The sequence below is a fragment of the Leptonotus elevatus genome, chromosome 8, assembly GCF_054856555.1.
Source record: "Leptonotus elevatus isolate MCC_2025b chromosome 8, RoL_Lele_1.0, whole genome shotgun sequence".
NCBI classification, from domain to species: domain Eukaryota; kingdom Metazoa; phylum Chordata; class Actinopteri; order Syngnathiformes; family Syngnathidae; genus Leptonotus; species Leptonotus elevatus.
Window position 1 is genome coordinate 4196869 of NC_141246.1, and position 18753 is coordinate 4215621.

General features: G+C 41.5%; 1 protein-coding gene across 1 annotated transcript in view; it reads left to right on the top strand.

Moving 5' to 3' along the window:
- The window catches only part of fbxw7 (F-box and WD repeat domain containing 7), a 79676-nt gene that overhangs the window by 7719 nt on the left and 53204 nt on the right, over positions 1–18753 (top strand). The window contains exons 3-4 of the mRNA XM_086082884.1: positions 14777–15028; positions 15115–15666. Of these exons, the coding sequence (XP_085939010.1) occupies positions 14846–15028; positions 15115–15666 (735 nt within the window). The 5' untranslated portion in view covers positions 14777–14845. The remainder of the gene's footprint in view (positions 1–14776; positions 15029–15114; positions 15667–18753) is intronic.

Below are 18753 nucleotides of genomic sequence, written 5' to 3' on the forward strand. Positions count from 1 at the left end.
ATGTGGCGCTTTAGCCGTCCGTCTTTTGTGTACACACATTGTGATACGTTTTCAAAAGTGTGAATATGAGGATTTGTGAAGCGGATTGGACAGTTTATGTTGTATAAATGCGCTCCAATTACAATTTAGCATTGTTATCAAATATAATTTTTCTTTGTTGGTTTATGACGCAATTTCCAGCAAACATACAATGACTCATCAAACGGAACACGTTTGTTCATCAATGTCAACAATGAATAACAAATGGGGATTTTTCGGTACGTGCCAGTCGGGTGTCGTGGAAATTATATGAGTCCTTTCCAGGGTTAAACGGGTGCCAACGCAATACTTTCATTAACTGTACAGGTCCTATTAATATTTTAACATTTTTCATTGAATGTGTCACTAAGTGAAAATAAAGTAATAAACTGCTCATACTTATAAACGTCTAAGCAGACACTGACTGTTACCAAGTAGTGTTTTTTCTTCTTCCCAGTCCTTTATGATAAAAATGTGTGTCAGGAATTGACATTTAGCTGTCATGTTGTATTGCTAAGTTTTGTGATCACACAATGGCGCGTGGTGACTCTAACCGTCGGCCCACACGCGCAGTTGACACATTGTCATCTCCTGCTTTTGGAGACCCCGCTGAAAACAGGAAATCGCCAACAAACACTCGGGGACAGGAAGCTGCCACTGCGAAATAAGAGGTCAAATCTGCGTTTGTTGTGATGTACGCTCACCGAACATCATCTAATAAGATACTGTCGCTAAATTGTGTGCTTACCAAGTTAACTCATTCTCTGCCATTGACTGTTATAGACGTCAAAAATTCATTTGAACTATTTCTATTAGTTAAACATTTTTTTTCCACTTTTATTAACAAGAGTATGAAAACCAAAATGTTTTTGAATTTTATAATTAGAACAGATATAAATCTTTTTTTTTAAGAAGAAAATATTCTTTAAAAATTAGGGGCGTCAGGTGATTAAATTTTAAAATTGTAATTAATCGCATGACTTCACTAGTTAACTCACGATTAATCACAAATTTTACATCTGTTCCAAATGTGCAATAAACAAATTCTAGGTTTTCATACTCTTGTTAACAAAAGCGAAGAAAAAAAAGTTAAACTAATAGAAATAGTTCAAATGAATTTTTGACGTCTATAGCCGTCAATGGCAGTGAATGAGTTAATGCTTTTTCATTTAACAACGTGTTTTATTTGTGGTGGTCGTCGGCACTAATGTGTTGCAGCATACTTTTATTTTGGCCCATGTGGAGATTTTGAACTGGCACGTCACTTTTGGTAACCTGGCTGGCATTAGCAATAAGGGAGTTCTCCACAATATCAATCTGGGACTGCTCCACAGTGGTTTGCTCGGGAAAGGCGGGACAAGCTCGGTGCAAGATGTATTATAGTACATCTAGAAATATCGTGAAAGCCCAAAAAGTTCTGTTTGATGCTCAGTTTAGTGTCAAGAAGGGTAGCGTATTGTTTGTGTGGGATAGAGACCGCACATTTCCGTAAATGGCCAAAATCTGCAAGTAACTGTCACCTGTGTCTCCCTAATTATAGACTTGGAAATTGCTTTAAAATCTGACTAGTGCTGTTACTATCGAATATGTTTAGAATGGATAAATCTATCGATTATTCAATCAATTAATCGACTAATCCGATTATTTTAAATTTGCATTCAAATGTCTTACAAAAGCATCGTTTCCCCGATTACTGTTTATTAACCGGTGATTGGTGGTTATTTCGTACTTTGTGTTTGTATAGTGATTAAAAAAACTGGTGTTTGCAAATGTCTTATTTTGATTAAACACAGAAGATAAACAGTCTTCTTTCATGAAGGATTACAGAAATAAGTAAACAATTACTGTTAATATGCTGAAAATCTGAGGATTTGGACAATTTTAAATTACAAAATGTCTCCAAACGATTACTCGATTTAGGGCTCGGCCATATGGCCACAAAATAAAATCTCGATTTTTGCAGTCAATCAGGACGATTAAGATTTTAATCGATTTTAATCTAATAAACCCAACAAACATTTATTTAAATGTTTAATTTATTCAAAAATAATTCCTGTGCAAAATGTTCAGACAACAATAATGTATATTGATTCTAGATCAGTATTAACATAAACTTAACATTCATAGTTTGTGCTTAAATGCCACGATTAAGTAGTTGGTAGCTATTGTACTAAACATGTCTTGTAAACCACCCATCCAGCATTCTGCCACTTGTGCAAAACATCTGGATGTAACAGAACCATAACAGCTTTAAATAATCCAGAAGACAAAATTCGATTTCACAATTTAGCAAATTTTCAACGATTACATTTTTTTAAATGGCGATGTGTCGACTTAATTCGATTAATTGCCCAGCTCTAACTCGGTTATTAGAATTAGTTGTCGATTAATTTGATAATCGATTACTTGTCGATTTAATCGATTAATTTTGGCAGATCTAAGCGTAACATGTTTCCTTTATTGCTTTGGAGACGCTCGGAAGCTCTTATTTTGGTTCTTTAAAATGTCCTGGCCGCTACAAGGATCTTCTCATGGTGAGCGAATGTGACTTTTTAGTGACAAGTGCTGACTCAGACGGCACCTGCAGGAAACCAAATTAATGACGGCACTTTTCCTCCCTTTGGCCGGTAGAGTGCAGCCAACCCAGAGGAATTAGTAGCCTGCAGCTGATGTACATTTTCATCGCTGGGAATGAGACTAATAGTGTTCAAAAGACAGGCTATAAGTGTCTGCTGGAGTAAAGACGTCGGGACTGATACGTGGGACACGCAATGTCTTCTATGCCCTCGTATTCGAGAGCTTGATGTCCTCTCTGGTGCAGTGACCACTTTGCTGTACGGATCAATACGCGGCGGCACTGAGCTGACGCGGCGAAAAGCAATATTCATAAATAATGAACCCTCTTTTTCCTGCGTTCGCGAGGAAAAGACCATAACGGTAAATAGGATTGTTGCCTCTTCACCACCACGACCCTGAGATGAAGCTCAAAGCGGACTCTTTCGGCTTCATCTTTAAGCCGCGCGGTTCTCATCAAAGCGAACGGGAGGCAACTTGGGAGCAGCTTTTAAGATGTGTGAATGCTGACCGTGACATCAGGCCACCGACTGCGCGTATACAAAAAAAGACACACCTCAATATTGTGATTAATAGTGGCGGCGCACATAACATCCTCTTGCCCCCCCCCCCCCCACTCGCAAAAATGAGTTTAGTTCCACTTTAATTAGACTTTTTGTTACAGTTGACTGTGTTGCATATCAGAGTGGGAGGAAAAAAAAATCCTTTCTGCTAATCACGTTAGCGCTTATGAGTTTTCATTGTTTTGAAACGAGGGCCCATCAGTATTTAGGTCAAACAGCTTTTGAGTTTATTTTAGAAGACTGCTCTTGCTATATGTACATTTAATCACTTTTGCTTTCTGTTTAAGTTTGGATATGATTATTTTATACATTTCAAACCGGTACACAGACGGGATTTTGCCGGACTCTATCATTTCTTACCCAAATTTGCCAAACATCATCTTGTTGTTGTGTGGCGTTGAATCGAAAAACATCATCTCGTTGTCGTGGGTTGTTTGATTACTTGCCGTGCCTTTCTCCTGACACAATGGTGGCAAAAAGGGGTGAGGGGGGGTGGCAGGAAATCAATCATTGTAATGCCTGCGCTATTAATATCACACTGCTGCTGCGCTTCCTTTTCTGAGAGAGTCATCCTATCTCTCCTGTACCCCACTACCCCAACCTTTAATGGCATCGGGTTACCATCAGATTCTCGTCACCGGCTAGTGTCGCAAAGGCGGGAGAGAAAGTCAACCCCCCCCAAAAAATCGACAATAATATGTTCTGTGCAGCCCCACTAGTCTAAATATGTTATTCTGTTAGTGGAATATGAGTTAAGCAGCAAAACCCAGCCATGGCTCGTTTTACCCATCTCCGGGGGCAGCCATTTTGCCACTTGCTGTCGACTGAAGCTGACATCAAGGTCAGTGGTTGAGTGGTCGTCTCCCATCAGCGAGGTTGTGGGTTCGATCATGTCGAAGTGTCCTGAACCCCGATTTGCTCCCAGTGGACCCGGCAGCGTCTTGCATGGCAGCAACCGACCATTGGTGTGTGCGTGGGTGTGTGTGTGTGAATGAATGTGAGGCTTAAATTGTAAAGCGCTTTAGGCACCATATGGTGTCGTTAAAGCGCTATATAAAAAGCAGTCCATTTACCATTCCATCAATGTTGCTCAGGTCTCGGGTAACAACCAATCACGGCGCAGCTTCAGAAAACAGCTGAGCTGTGAATGGTTGTTGCCTGAGCAACTGTGATGTCATCTTCAGTCGACAGCAAGTGGCAAAATGGCCGCCCCCCTGAGATGGATGCAAACGGCTGGATTTTGCTGCTTAACTCATATTTCACAAATGTAATATTAATCAGAATGTCATGTTTAGACGAGTGAGGTCACATATAACATATGGTCAGGAAATTTTTGAGGTTGACTTCCACTTTAATATTTGTGTAATGTAGGCAAGGAAACTTTCTATACCATTTTTAAAAAATGGCTAAAAAAAATTAACTACTTGGCTAACTTGACCGAGTCAGCCAAGTTATCCATCCAGTTTTGACAAGCATGTAGTAGTCGCACTTGGTTTGGCGAAAATTTGCCTTCGTCATCCATCATCGACTTTTGTCATGACCAGAACTTTGAGCTTTTGTAGCTCAAAACTTTATTTACAATGTCCAAGTTGTCAACTGCAGTCGATTAATGTTCTGCCCGTGTCGTCCTCTAAACAGTGTGAATGCAAAAGGTTTTTTTTGTGAAGCAGAAGTAGGTCTGTCACATTTCTCTTTTTGAAATCATACATGAACCGTCATTTTTTTTGGTGTATTACAACAAAGTAACGACAGTCAACCGTTTGCATGGGTCTTCGTTTGGCCCAGATTAATGAATCCGCAATGAGGTTTAGACGAGTTCCCACGATCCAAACACTCAAATTGTCCTCCTAAAATGTTGTTTTCACGTCAAAGGTCCCATCGTATTTTGTAGGATCTCTTTTTGAAATGGTTAACATGACCTCCATTTAAGACTTTCCTGCCTTTTTGCATCTGTCCCCCTTTTTCATACAGATTAAAGCAGTCATCTGCAGCATTTTGACAGATTACCATTGTAATCTCGTGTGCCCTGTTGTCGTTTGCGTCCTATACTTACTCCCGGACCACCACCCTCCTCCTCCTCCTCCTCCTCCTCCTCCTCCTCCTCTTCCTCCTCCACAAGCGTACCACCGCATGCAAAGTGGCTTTGCATTTCTCGTATGATTCTGCAGGCCCGCTCGCCCTCCCGCCCCGATTTAATGGAAGCGTCGGGAGCTCAAATGTCATTTGGAGGAAAGCACTTTTATCGGCAACTTGGAGGAGCTCAGTCTGAGCGTGGCTGGTTGTGGCGGCGGCTGGGGTGTGTGGTGTGCGTGTGTGTGTACAGCGGTGGACCGGGATAGCATCCTCAGTGCACGCCAACTGGAGTCGGCAAGAGGGAGGAGCCAGACGCCGTCTTTTGTTGACTTTGCAAACATTAGGTGATTGTGGATGTAAGTGGAGTTGATGGGGAAACGATCGCAAGGGGAATTGCTGCAAGAAACGACTTCGAGTTTTGTGTGCGGGATGTAAGTGGGAGTCCGCGGCCTGAAGACAACCCGATCCCCGACAACGGAGTACTCAAGGCACGAGTGCCATGCGGAATGCAATGCGAAAAAGCAGTCGGAAGTGAGGACAACTCGAAGCGATTAGGCAAACAACGTTACGGGTGGTCTTTTTCTTAGCGCCCCTAATGAGCAGTTGGATGTGTGGCTGTGGCTGCAGCATCATATCCTCTCTGATGAAGAGGCTGGGCCGCACGGCGTGCTGCCCGGACCCCCTCTCCTGCAGCCACACTTCCGAGCAGCTGCAGCGGCTTGCCACCGGCAACCGGCCCAAATCCAAGGTAACGGCGCTCACGTGTGCACCTTGTCCGCGAGTGCTCTGAAGTGGCGCAAATGGGCTGATTATTATTATTATTATTATTTTTGCATCTTCAGCAGTTTTTAAAAGGCGAGACCAATGTTGCCACCTGCGTAAAGTACCTCAAAAAGATACCGATTTTAGAAATTCAAAATAATGTGGGGCATCGTTATATTATATACACTATGAAACATGGTTCCTTCTCGACATACAGTGGAGATGTATCCGGTCAACATAGTTCCTTACCATAAGTTACTACTTTCCTATCAGGGCGGGCTTTGTCTGCACCTTGTGACTTCTTAGGACTTAGAGAGCACGACTTTATATGGAAAGCCACAAATATTGTTATTGGGCTCACCGAATAGCTGAGAATAGGTTTCACAGGGAAAAACGTGAATCGATGAATGTGGAAATATTGAACTGTGAATAATTTATGTGCCGCTTAGCAGAAGCTATGCTGATGCTAATCTGTGCACTGGACAAAACTTATTGCAGCTCTTCTTACATTATGGCTCTGGCATGACATTAATCAGGTTTCCATCCAATTGTTTTGAAGTTTACTGAAAGTGCGCAAAACGGTCATGCGACTTATGCCCGTTTCCATATTGAGAGGGGTCGCTGGCGGTATACACCATAGAGATGTGATCCACCAGTAATTTAAAAGAAGAAAAAGACCAGGAAAGCGACTGCACCGTGCGATGACGTCGCACGAGTTTGCTTTTGTAATTCTTGATAAACCCCGTAGCGTTTCTTTGCTATTTGAAAAAAATCTAAAATAGCTAGTTTTGTCGTCGCCCCAAACATGCCTTACTTTATCGTCCGACATTGCTTTGGGACTACAAACGTACGAGTGACGTAATATCCGGTCTCGCCAGCAGTTATTCGCAAAACCTGTTTCCATAGCCAAAATTGGCATTTTCCTTTTTTCGATATGCTTCAAAATCAACCCCCTCCAAGCGCAAAAACTTTTTTTTGCGAATTTTTGGCCCTTTTTCAAATTCTTAGCATTTACATTCCGTTTTTTTTTCATAGTTCTAGAATTTTTTTTTTTTTTTAATGGGTGGATGGAAACTTAACTAGTGTTTGATGCCATTTGGTCAAAAATTGGCAGCTCATTCCCAGCCTCACTGCGGCAAATGGCACTGTACGTTTGAGCTTTACTCACTTTTTATAAAACACACGGCTGTTACTCTAAACAGAAATATCGTGTCGATGTGATAAGATCCTTCCAGGCCTTGACTGCAAATTGCATAAAGCACAGTGGCCTTAGGTGCTTTGAAACAATCCTTCAACTCTAACAAGTGTTGCATCAGAGAGCAGCACAATAATTGATTCCTTAATGGAAGCGGCAGCCTTGACAACGGTGCGCTCGAAATCAGTCATTTAAAATGGATTACTTCAGACTAGCTGCAGTGATTGCTGCTCCTCCTCAAGTGGACAAACAAATTCTCCCCCCCCCCCCCCCCCCTCCCCCGAAAGGAACAAGTAACAGGCAAAACAAGATTGCACATGTTTGCGTCGCTGTGGACCAACTTTCTCAGATTTCCTCGTCTGTCCAACGGGTTTGGAGGCGAGGAAAAGCTGATTTTGCGGCAGCCAGATTGCTTCAGGGCGAAGGCCACTTTCACAATAGTTCTGAATTCTCGTAGTTTCCAAGACAATTTATGCTCTCACAATTAACAATAGAACCACTCAGAGGGAAATTGTTGTCACGCCACTGTTGCATGGAAACTGTCAATGTGTAGAGATAGCAGTGAATTTTTAGAGGCTAGCGGAGCGCTGATGTTTAAAGACAGGCAATTTTCCCCCCCACAATTGAACTGTTCTCAGTTCCCATGTATCTTAATGTGACACGTTTTTGTAAAAAAACAAAAAAACAAAACTGCATACTCGACACTCGGGGTCCTTTTTGAAACAGAGCTATTTCTTGGGTACTGATAAATGTGAAGTTGTACCAGTTTGACACACACTTCTGAAATAGCAACTTTGCTCAAATTAACTTCAGTAATGCTTTTATCTGTTATGATTAGTAGTTAATGATATTCATTTATGTGAAGACACTTATGCTAATGATTTTTTCACAATAATCAGAACACAAACATCAATACGCAAGTCCTAATTTCAATAAATCTCATAGTTTACATTTTTATATGATCACTTCTACAACATTCCTAGAAAATCACAATGTCCCATCACTGGTGAGCTACTTTACAACAGGCCCGCGCTGGGCTTCTCAAGTGGTCCTTTTACCACACCTTGAACTGCTGGGCCAATGGCAACTACAACTTTTGCTACCATGATGACCGAGGGCGGAGATATGGCGTGGGAGTAAAGTATGGATTTAAAAAAAGCACAAGAAAACGAAAGTATTTTCACGTCTCGGATGCTGCACTAATCTGTGAGTATGTGGCGCATGAACACATTGCCAAACAAACCCACTGCCACCACGGGGACAACTTAACACACAGTTATGTGCTGCTTTTCAGAAGCTAAAGCTGTTAGCCGATTAGCTTTAATATGTTGATGCGGTTCATCATTGGGGGACTTGTGTGATGTACTTGAATTTTGTTTCTAAAAAAAATAAACAAAGTTTCACAGTTATTGGACTTCAATGTTCAATCAGAATGCCCGCCTCAATCTAAAGTACATACATTTTTACCAGCATACACACAAATTTGAAATCATAGCGTCTCACGTGGAGCTTCCACTTCCTGTGGGACGACACAAGGGACTGACTCTAAATAGAAAAATCAATTAATAGCTTCTGCGTGGAATTGGAGAGGCCAAGAAAACAAATACAGATGGACTGTATTAGAGGTATGAATCGGGGAAGACAAACATGTGGACAAAAGTGTTCATTTACTAATAAAGATTTGGTGAAAATTAACCAATGAAAATCAGGCATTGCTTTTGAATTGTTGTACAGCAAAATAATTTTTTTTAATTAACTCTTATCAGTCTCAGCGGAAAATTCCAATTGTAAAATTTGTAGCATATGATTTGAAAATCTGCAATGTAGAGCGATGACTGTAGTGAAATAAAAACAATTGTATTTAAACAATGATAAAAACGTTTTGCCCTTTAATGCTTAAAGGGTTACTTGACTCATTGAGCCATTTTCAGCAGTAAAAAGTATTTATTTTTTTTATCCAGAAAAATTTTGATAACTTCATTCTTTTTCATGGACAATTGATGCCTTTATAAACTTATTTTTACACTTGCCGAGATTGAAGATGACATCACCTGTTCTGAGGAAGTAGGTAATGACCAATCATGGCTCAGCGGTTTTCTGGGTTTGGTCAGCAAACTAAGCGATAATTGGTCGTTGCCTACTTCCTCATCACAGGTGATGTCATCTTCAATCTCAGCAAGTGTAAAAATAAGTTTATAAAGGCATCAATTGTCCATGAAAAAGAATGAAGTTATCAAATTAAATTCTTGACAAAATATGAACTTTTTCCTGCTAAAAATGACTCAATTAGTCAAGTATCCCTTTTAAAAACCAGCATTTGCTAAAGATTAAATGAAATTGTGCTGAATTTAAAAGTAGGGCTGCCATAAAATGACTACTTTGCTAGTCAACTAGTCACCGATAGTAGTCAGATAGATAGCAAACTATCGGTAATGCCTTTGTAATCCATAGCAGAGCCAACAATATGTTAGCATAACCAAAACATGACAAACACAACCGTACCTGTCAGAAATGGCTAACACGGTTAGCCATAAAACTGCGTTAGCCATAGTCCTGTTTACGTCACAGGTGACCCGGATTACCACGACTGCGCGTGTGCATCGCAGCAGGAGCAGCGGGGACGAGGCAGTTTTTAGAAGAAAAACACAATTGCAAAAATAATTATGACGACTTTGACTATTAAAGTAGCTGTCAACAGATTTGGTCATCGATGGATTAGTGACTATTTTCCTAATCTTTGATATAACTGAACTGTACTTGGGCAGTGATTCTGTCGCTTACCACTGCAGGTAGCCTGCCTACCACACTTTGAGAATCACTACTCAAAAGCCTCCTCACTGTTTATTTAACCAGTTCGCATTTAAAGTCAAGTGGACAACTGCATCGATACCGGCTGGTACCACTTGTGTGCCTTTATGGAAAGTCAATACCTTCTCTACTCTCTCCCGCTGTGCTCTGAAGGACACACACTTGTCATTTAATGGCTAATATCCAACACAGTTTGGCCTCTCTTTTTTTTTTTTTTTGTTTTTACTTTAACCATCAGCCACACAGTGAATTATTTTGAGTAACATGAATCATTTGAAATAGACATATAAACAATATTGGTATATAAATAGGCAAATGTCAAGTATGGCACCCTTTCCATTATATTTGTGTTCATTCGCAAGCCGTTAAGGGCGCATCTGCACATCTCACACACCTGTAATGGGAAGAAAATGGCAGCTTTCCCCACCTCTCAGTATTTGGCGTTAGGTTAATTGTGCGGAAAATGCTAACATGAGCGCTAATGGTTGCTAGACCGTCTCTAAAAGTCCGTGATTGACTGTCGGCCTTAATCGCTTCCAGGTCCTTGATCAAACTCTACAGAATAATTTGCGGTTGGTGGTGCATCACATTTTGACAGGGAGTCATTAAATTCTTCTTCTTCGAGAGAGGAAAAAGGTAACCTTTGTTCTTTGCTGGTTATAGTGCTTGTGTACAGTTGTTGCCAGAACAGAGGGAGGGTCCCAGTCCAAATTGAGCAGCATGCTGTCGCCCAATTGCCCAATTATGAGTCTGTGCACAAAACCCAAGTAACCAACGAATGTTATCCTGGCATAGCTAAAATGCATAATATATGGACCATCATCGGTTTGCACCCAGAGTAATTTGTACAGTCATTATTTAATGACATATAAGTTATCATCACTTGCAAAATACAAAATATGCAAGTCTATCCTCCAATACAGTAGAAGCACGAGTGAAATAGTCAACTTTATTCAGTGTAATGGCGAGTTGTATTTTTAGCAACTCATTCACTCAAACATCCATTTTTACTAGATTGGCAGCGAATGAGTGAATTATTTGTTTTTATCTGTTTTAAAAACTTTATCGAATTATGTCTTTTCGGGGTGCCCGAAAAGATAGTTGGGTCGCTTTAATGGAAAAATAGAAATTATGTCATTGAATAATTGAGTTTGACTCGACCAAAATCATAAGAGCAACTACAAAAATATTGTTAATTATCTGTAAACTATTCATTTTTAAAGGGATAGTAAACAGTTAAAATTTTGTCCAAAATGTATCTGATAACTTCATTAATTTTCAATTACAATTAATACATTTAAAAGCACATTTTCCACTTGCTGTCGACTGAAAATGACATCACCTGTACTGAGGAAACGACCAATCACGGCTCACCTGTTTTCTGGGTCAGCAAACTGAGCCACGATTGGTCGTTACCGTCTTCCTCAGCACAGGCGATGTCATCTTAAGGTATTAATTGTTCATGAAAAACAATGGTGTTATGGACAAATTATTATTTTCTTACTGTTGAAAATGGCTCAGTGAGTCAAGTGTCCCTTTAAAGGTTATAGTGTGTTATCTAGTGTGTTTTGTTGTCATCGTCGCTGTTTTAAAATTTGGAACAAGTGGGTCGGTCGCGTGGAAGCGAAATCATTACTTTTTCAGCACTTCATTGGACTTAACTCGAGATGGGAGCACTTTATGGCAGCGCGGTGCACTAGTGGTTCCACTTTTGCCTCAAGAGTTGGGGGGGGGTTTGAATCCTAGCCTTTATCTTGGCATGTTCTCTCGTGCTTGCTTTGGTTGTGTTGAAGGAGGCTTGTGTGTGTGATTCGCAGTTAGCATTTTTAAACTAGTAGTTACCAACTAGTGATTGCATGAGTCAGGATCACCCCCTAATTAATACTCCGGTCAGCAAAACAAAAAAAATATGCTGACTTTTTTTATTTTTATTTCAGGGGGCAAAATGTATGCAATGTTTCCTTTTAAAGTTACATCTTGATTCTACATTCTGAGCTACCAGTGAGTTGCATATGAAATGTGTATCCAAGTATGCAACACTTCCTGTCACTCATGTGCCTCATTTCGTAAGCTACGTGTGCACTGCTGGTAACAATAGGTTGAGCGGGCAGCGCCGGAGGAAGCAACAAACACATTTCACCACCAAAGTGCTTGAACCTCGATCATTCCAGTCCAGACCAAAGTTTTAACTATTCATAGCCCTTCTTCCTTGGCGCTCCAGGCCATAGAGTGGTCCTCCCAGGAGGGCCGTGCAATCTGAGATCTGTCTAATGCTTCCCACCGCAGTGCCGAGAACATGCGCACAAAAAGAGACGGGGTGACATTGTCCTCAAAGTCAAATGAATGGCTTTTCTTATGGAAACGGATTTAAAAAAAAGAAAAAGAAAAAAGTGTGTGATGTTCCCAGAAATACTTTCTCATGTCTGATGACTTGAGATTTTGGAGGCGCGTCTTTTTCAGCTCATCCAACTTTGGCACTAATGAAATTTAGCTTCCAGACCTGATGTGGACATTCTAATACTTTTTAAAAGCCGAATTTATATTTATTTATTTTTGGGAATCAACCAAATCAACTTCTCTTTATAAATTATTAAAAAAAAAATTTTTTAATTAATCTTTACTCATTTAGTTGAAACAAATACTTCATTGTTCTTTAGCAAACACATTCAGGGTTCCTTGGTTTAATAACCCAAATTTGTACATGCTGTAGTCTTTTCGAAAAATAAAAAAAATCATAGCTTTTGTGTGAAATTGGAGAGGCCAAGGAAACTCTTCTTTTCTGTGGGATATGGGTCCAAGTGACTCCTTGTTGCGGACCCCTCAGCTAGAGCAATGATTCTCAAACCATGGGAAATTATCAAATGACATTTATTTTGACTGTGTATTTCCTAATTTAACCCCCCCCCCCCCCCCCCCCAATAATAAAAAATAATTGTCAGCCACGTAAAGTATCAGCTTAGGCAAAACAACCAAATGCTCTTCCACTATATGACAGAAGGTACATAATTAATCTGCACATCCACTTTTTGTGACTCCTTTTGCTAAATGGTGTGTGTGTTTGTGTTTGTGTTTGTGTTTGAGATTTTTTTTTCCTGATCCGCCTTGAGCCATAAAGGTTGGGAAAAACACTGGTCGACAGGATTCCTGGAATTGTATTCCTGGAGATGTTTCCAAATATCTCAATCCAACTGGGTCAGCCGTCCAATCAATGGATGTCTTGTGAATGCTTGAAAACACTTTGGAGACCGCGACATAGACAAATAATGGACACGTTTTGGTTACTAATTGAACCCAGATGTAGAAATCTCAAACGAGCCGCCATTGTTGTGTGATCGCATCGTCTGCCACTGTGTCACATTAATTCTTATCTGAATTATTTTCGTCACTTTTTAGGCTGTTTATTATTACGATTCCTTACGTACTAGTTGTGTAATATAGATGCGTCACAAAATGTCATCAGTAGATTGCAACAGTGATAGAGAGACTGGATGGAGGAGCCACAAAACGGCAAAAGTCAATGCCGTTTTATGATCACATTTTTTTTGTTGCCAGCCAAAAGCCACATTGTGGTGATCTTATGAGGAGGCCGTCTTGAGATTCTATTGTTCACTCCGCAATGTTGTCTGCATCTAGTGCTGTCACTAGTGGTATTTCCATCTAATTGTTAAAAAAAATGATGCAAATTAATTTACTGCGCAAAATGGATATGCGACTTGTACCCATTTCCATCTGGTCTTCTTTTGCGAATATTGAGAGGGGACTCCGCCACCTACACCATAGAGCAGGGGTGGCCAAGTTCGGTCCTCGAGAGCCCCTATCCAGCCTGTTTTCCCATGTCTCCCCCCTTCAACGCAGCTGAATCTAATGATCAGCTCATCAGCAAGCTTTGCAGAAGCCTGATAACGATCCTGATCATATATCAGGTGTGTTAGTGGTGAGAAACATGGAAAACAGGCTGGATAGGGGCTCTCGAGGACTGAACTTGGCCACCCCTGCCATAGAGACGTGATCCAGTAATTTAAAAGAAGAAGAACAGGAAGCAACTGCGCCGTGCGATGACGTCGTATGAGTTTGCTTTTGTAATTCTTGATAAACTGTAGCGTTTCTTTGCGGTTTTCCATCTGAAATTGCATTAATATCAACTTCTTTAATTGATTCCTAAAAACCCTGTTTCCATTAGCCAAAATTAGCGTTTTCCTTTTTTCGATACGCTTCAAAATCCACCCCCTTCTAAGCGTCAAAAGAATTTCTAGCGTTTCCATTCAGTTTTATTTTGACTAACAAAATGGGTGGATTGAAACCCCACTACTATCGAATATTTTTAGAATTTATGAATCTATCAATTATTCAATCAATTAAATGAATAATCTGATTCATCTTAATTATGCATTATATTGTATTACAAAGTATTTTTTTCCTGATTACTTTTTGTTAACCAGTGATTGGTGGTTATTTTATACTTTGTATTCATATAGTGGTTAAACATTTTTTTATTTGCAAATGTCTTATTGTGATTAAACACAGAAGATAATAGTCTTCTTTCATGAAGGACTACAGAAATCAGTGAACAATTACTCTTGATATGCTGAAATCAGAGGATTTGGACAGTTTGAAAATAAAAATGGTTCCAAGCGATTGATTTTTAAAATAGTTGTCGATTTTATTTGATAATCGATAAATTTTCACAGCTCCATCTGCATCCATGTTTATGTGCAATGAAGCTCCACGACTTCTGGAATCTTGAATTCTGACTGTGTTTTCATGTATTTTGTCTCCGCTGCAGCATGTCAAGACCTTCTCCTCCTCAGACAGCTTAGCGAAGGTGCAGGAGGTAGCAAGCTGGCTTTTGGAAATGAACCAGGATCTGCTGTCGGGGGGCAGCAGCAGCAGGCGGAGTCGGGGCTCTGGGGGTCCGGCGGCGAGAGGTAACGCCTCCTCCTCCGCCGCCCGGGCACCCCAGCAGCCGGCAGAGGAGGCCGACGAGGATGAGCACATGAACCGGGTGCTCGAGGACGAGGAGCGGCCGCGGCAACAGGTGACGACGACGACGACGACAGTGTTACATTCCAAGGTCATATTTTGCAGTCAGCTCAAATGTTATGACTTTGTCCGACTCTCCAGGCCGAGACCTCGCAGGTGGACGTGGACAGAGGACCGCCATGGGCGCCCGGCGAGTCTGCACCGAGCAACAGCCCCCGGGGGGACAGCGGGGGAGGCGAGGAGGGTCCCCCCGGCAGGGTGAACCGGGGCGAGAAAGGACCCCGCTGGACGTGGAGGGCCGAGCAAAGGCAGCGGACGCAGGAAGACGACGACGACGAGGAGGAGGACGAGGAGGAAGAGGAAGAGGAAGAAGAAGAGGAGGAGGAGAACAACAATAACAATAGCAGCAGTCACCAGGAAGAGGAAGAGGCGGAGAGGACAGAGGGAGGGCAGGAGCAGAGGAGGACGAGGGAGGAGGAAGAGGAGGACGAGGAGGAGATGGACCAGGACAGCGACGACTTTGAGCACTCGGCGGAGAGCGGGCGCGAGGAGGAGGATGAGGAGGAGGAGGACGAAGAGGAGGAGGAGGAGGAGGAGGACCCAGAAGAAGGGCTGATGTCTCCCTCCATCAGGAACAATGCGACAGTTGCCAGCAACAATGTGGACTCACACCAAAGCTCCTCCAACAAGAAGGTAAGAAGAGTTCTTATCACTCAATTCAGCTGTAGTTTTGTTTTGTTTTTTACAATAGCGCCCTCTTTTGACCATAGAGCACTCCTGCACCAGTTTTTTTATTTGGCTCTTTAAAAATTCTCATGAAATCATCATGAAAAAAATCCCTAAATGCTCGTATTGTGGTAACTTGATTTATAAATTAGACTCCTTTGCACCAACAATTCTTTCCCGTAATGTGGTTTTTTTTTTTAAGACAAATATTACATACTTGCGCACTGTTTTTTCCTTCTTGCCATGCTTTCCCTCACTTTCAGCACTTTCAACACCCTTTCCATCTTTTCGTCAAGATGGTTCAACATCCCTTGGTTAGCATTTTAGCCAGCGATGTGCATCTATCCAGTAAAAGACCATTTCTGTCGAGCTCAATACATTGGGTGCAATGGAAATGAAGGGCGGGGCATTTTTAAAATGGAACGATTCAATTCGTTTTGTTAAATCAATACCATTTTTCCAATTCAATTCATGACTTGACAAGTCTTGCCTGTTTACATCTGAATATCTGATTGACTTTATTTTATCCATTTAAAAAAAAAGTTAGTCTGCCATTTGTTTTTAAAGACTCATTTTTTTGTCTACAGGTATTGCAATAAGAGGGTGAATTCTTGTTTGTCTATAATGTACCCTGCTTCTCTGACTCAAAACTCAGCTCGTATTGACTCCAGTTAGCCTCCCCAATGATGGCAAGTTCTATAAAAAATGGTTTGCTTTTATTACCTGCATTACGCTACTCCTTTCCACCAGGGGGAGGCATTTACCCAAAAGCTTTGAAGAACCCATAATTGCTCAGACTGTTCTGTATGTAACCTGCCGCTGTACCGCCTCCGTGAACTGTTGCCCGTCTTGGGTCAGACACACCGCAGTGGCTATTAGCCGGACCATTCATGCGTTTATTTTCTTAGAGTTATGCCTCCAGTGTTTGGCCGGGTTTCCAGCTTCCCCCGTTTGGCTGAGGTAGAGACACTTCTTTTTCTGCGCAGTGCTTATTGGAAGGCCATAAAAGAGCGAGCGGGGAGGAAATGCACAAATTGGAGCAAACGATGAGCCGTGCTCACAGCAAAGCATCTCTTGCTCGGCGTTATGTTGCCTATTTAGTAGGTATAATATTCAGGACAAGCTAAATAAACAGCATGATTATCCGTCAGCCTGAATGAATACGCTGAGGCAATTCCATTATGGGAACACTGTATCTGTTCATTTCTACAAAATGTGAGTTATAACAGCAAAATTCAAGGTTCTGTGTACGTACATTGATTTTTATAGAGTTTGTGTACATTACGAGAAGCAAGTAAACGGGGAACCAATTTAATGACAGCTAGCAGTAAACTATCCAATTAAAGATCTTCAAATAAACTAAATGATGTATGCGATAAAACCCTAAATAAATACATATCTTTTTGTTTGAAGTGCAACATCAGTTCAAGAGCATCACTTTGAACAGTCTGAATTAGGATGCTAAAAAAACACCCCTGTGGTGGGGTGCCGAATTTGGTTGACAGGTCTGCCTCACACTCTCGAGGTTTTGTTTGACCTTCTGTGTGGAGTTTGCATGCTTGCGTGGCTTTTTCCGGCATTCAGCATTGGCATTTTGGAACGTGTTTTTCTAATGATTTTATGTCGTCCGGAAGGTCTCATCGTTTTTAAATCACAAAAAAATGCAATTTGAACAGGGGTGTGGAGACTTTTTCTACCCACTAGGTATATATATTTTTTTTAAATGAATGCAAGGACATCATTTATTTCCAGTTATTCAACGGACCACTGCATTGAGTCATGGCCACTATTTGACTGACGTTGTAGGCCAATTTGAATATGTAGGAATACACTGATAGTTTCAACCCAATGAACTGCTGCCAATAAGATGCTGTTGTCTACCAATTGTGTTGAACATACTTTTATCAAATTGAGGGTGGGGCTTGAACCATAGTGGCGTCTAATGGCGCGAGCCCGTCTGTCGGGCCCGTATGGTCGGCTCCGATAGATGTTTTGGTGCACTAATCCTCTTCAAACAATGGCGGATGTGAGAATAGAAAAGAGGTTAAGCCCTATAATTCTTTGTGTGGCCACCGTGTTTTTTAGATGTCTAAATGCACACAGGGAAATTTTTGTTGTTGACGTTTGCGCCCACCCTTTTGTCTACTTAGGAGTACATAATAACGTCCTCAGCCTCTTTGCTTGATGCTCTTGGAACGTCTGTCGAGAAGGTGGGGCGGGGGTTCCGAGAATGCTCGCAATGAGGAAGTTCCCCGGACACGTGTGCTGTGGCGGGATGGAATCCGCCGGCAATGTTTCACGGGAGCAGATTCCACAGCGCCTCTGGGTGGGCGTGGTTGTGGGAGGCCATGCGTCGAGCAGCAGCAGCAGCTGCTCAGCAGTGACATCACAGGCCAGCCACTTTTTAAAGGGTGCCCGTCAGCAGGGGACCGAGACTGTTGCGAGGTTTTGGTACTGTTTGTTCAAGCCATTTGAAGAGTTTCCCGTCCTGACTTCTTCCTGGAATATGATTTGTTAGTTTTTGTTTCCCCTTGTTTTTGCAATGCTGCGGCATTGCCCTATTCCCCGTTTCTCGTCCGGCGGTGCCCGTAGAAAGACGGTAAACAATGGGAAGGACAGGACTTCCACCAAAGCGCCACCGGAAAGCAAAACCCTGGATGATGTGGCTGATCCAAAGGACATAGTCGCCGACCCCCTACCCACTCAGAAAATCCTCAGAATATTTCGTATTAACATCATCGCTCAGGGTTTACCATTCTGCCGTCGACGGGTGAGTGCCACATGTTTTATGATAACGGCAAACGTTGAAGGTGCTGCTAAGAACCCCGTGGAAACGGACAAAATGTCTTTCATTTTTATTTATTAAAAAAAAAAAAAGATGAACATCCTTAAAATGGGAAAACTCTTGAGTAACGTAGCTTCAACGATTTCTTGGATCTTTTTGAGTAAGTAAAATCATGAAGTTGCTCAGTGAAAATTGCCAATCTTATGACAACGGACAAAAGGACAGAGACAGTTATTTGTACAATTGTTATGATTATATACTAATGGAAT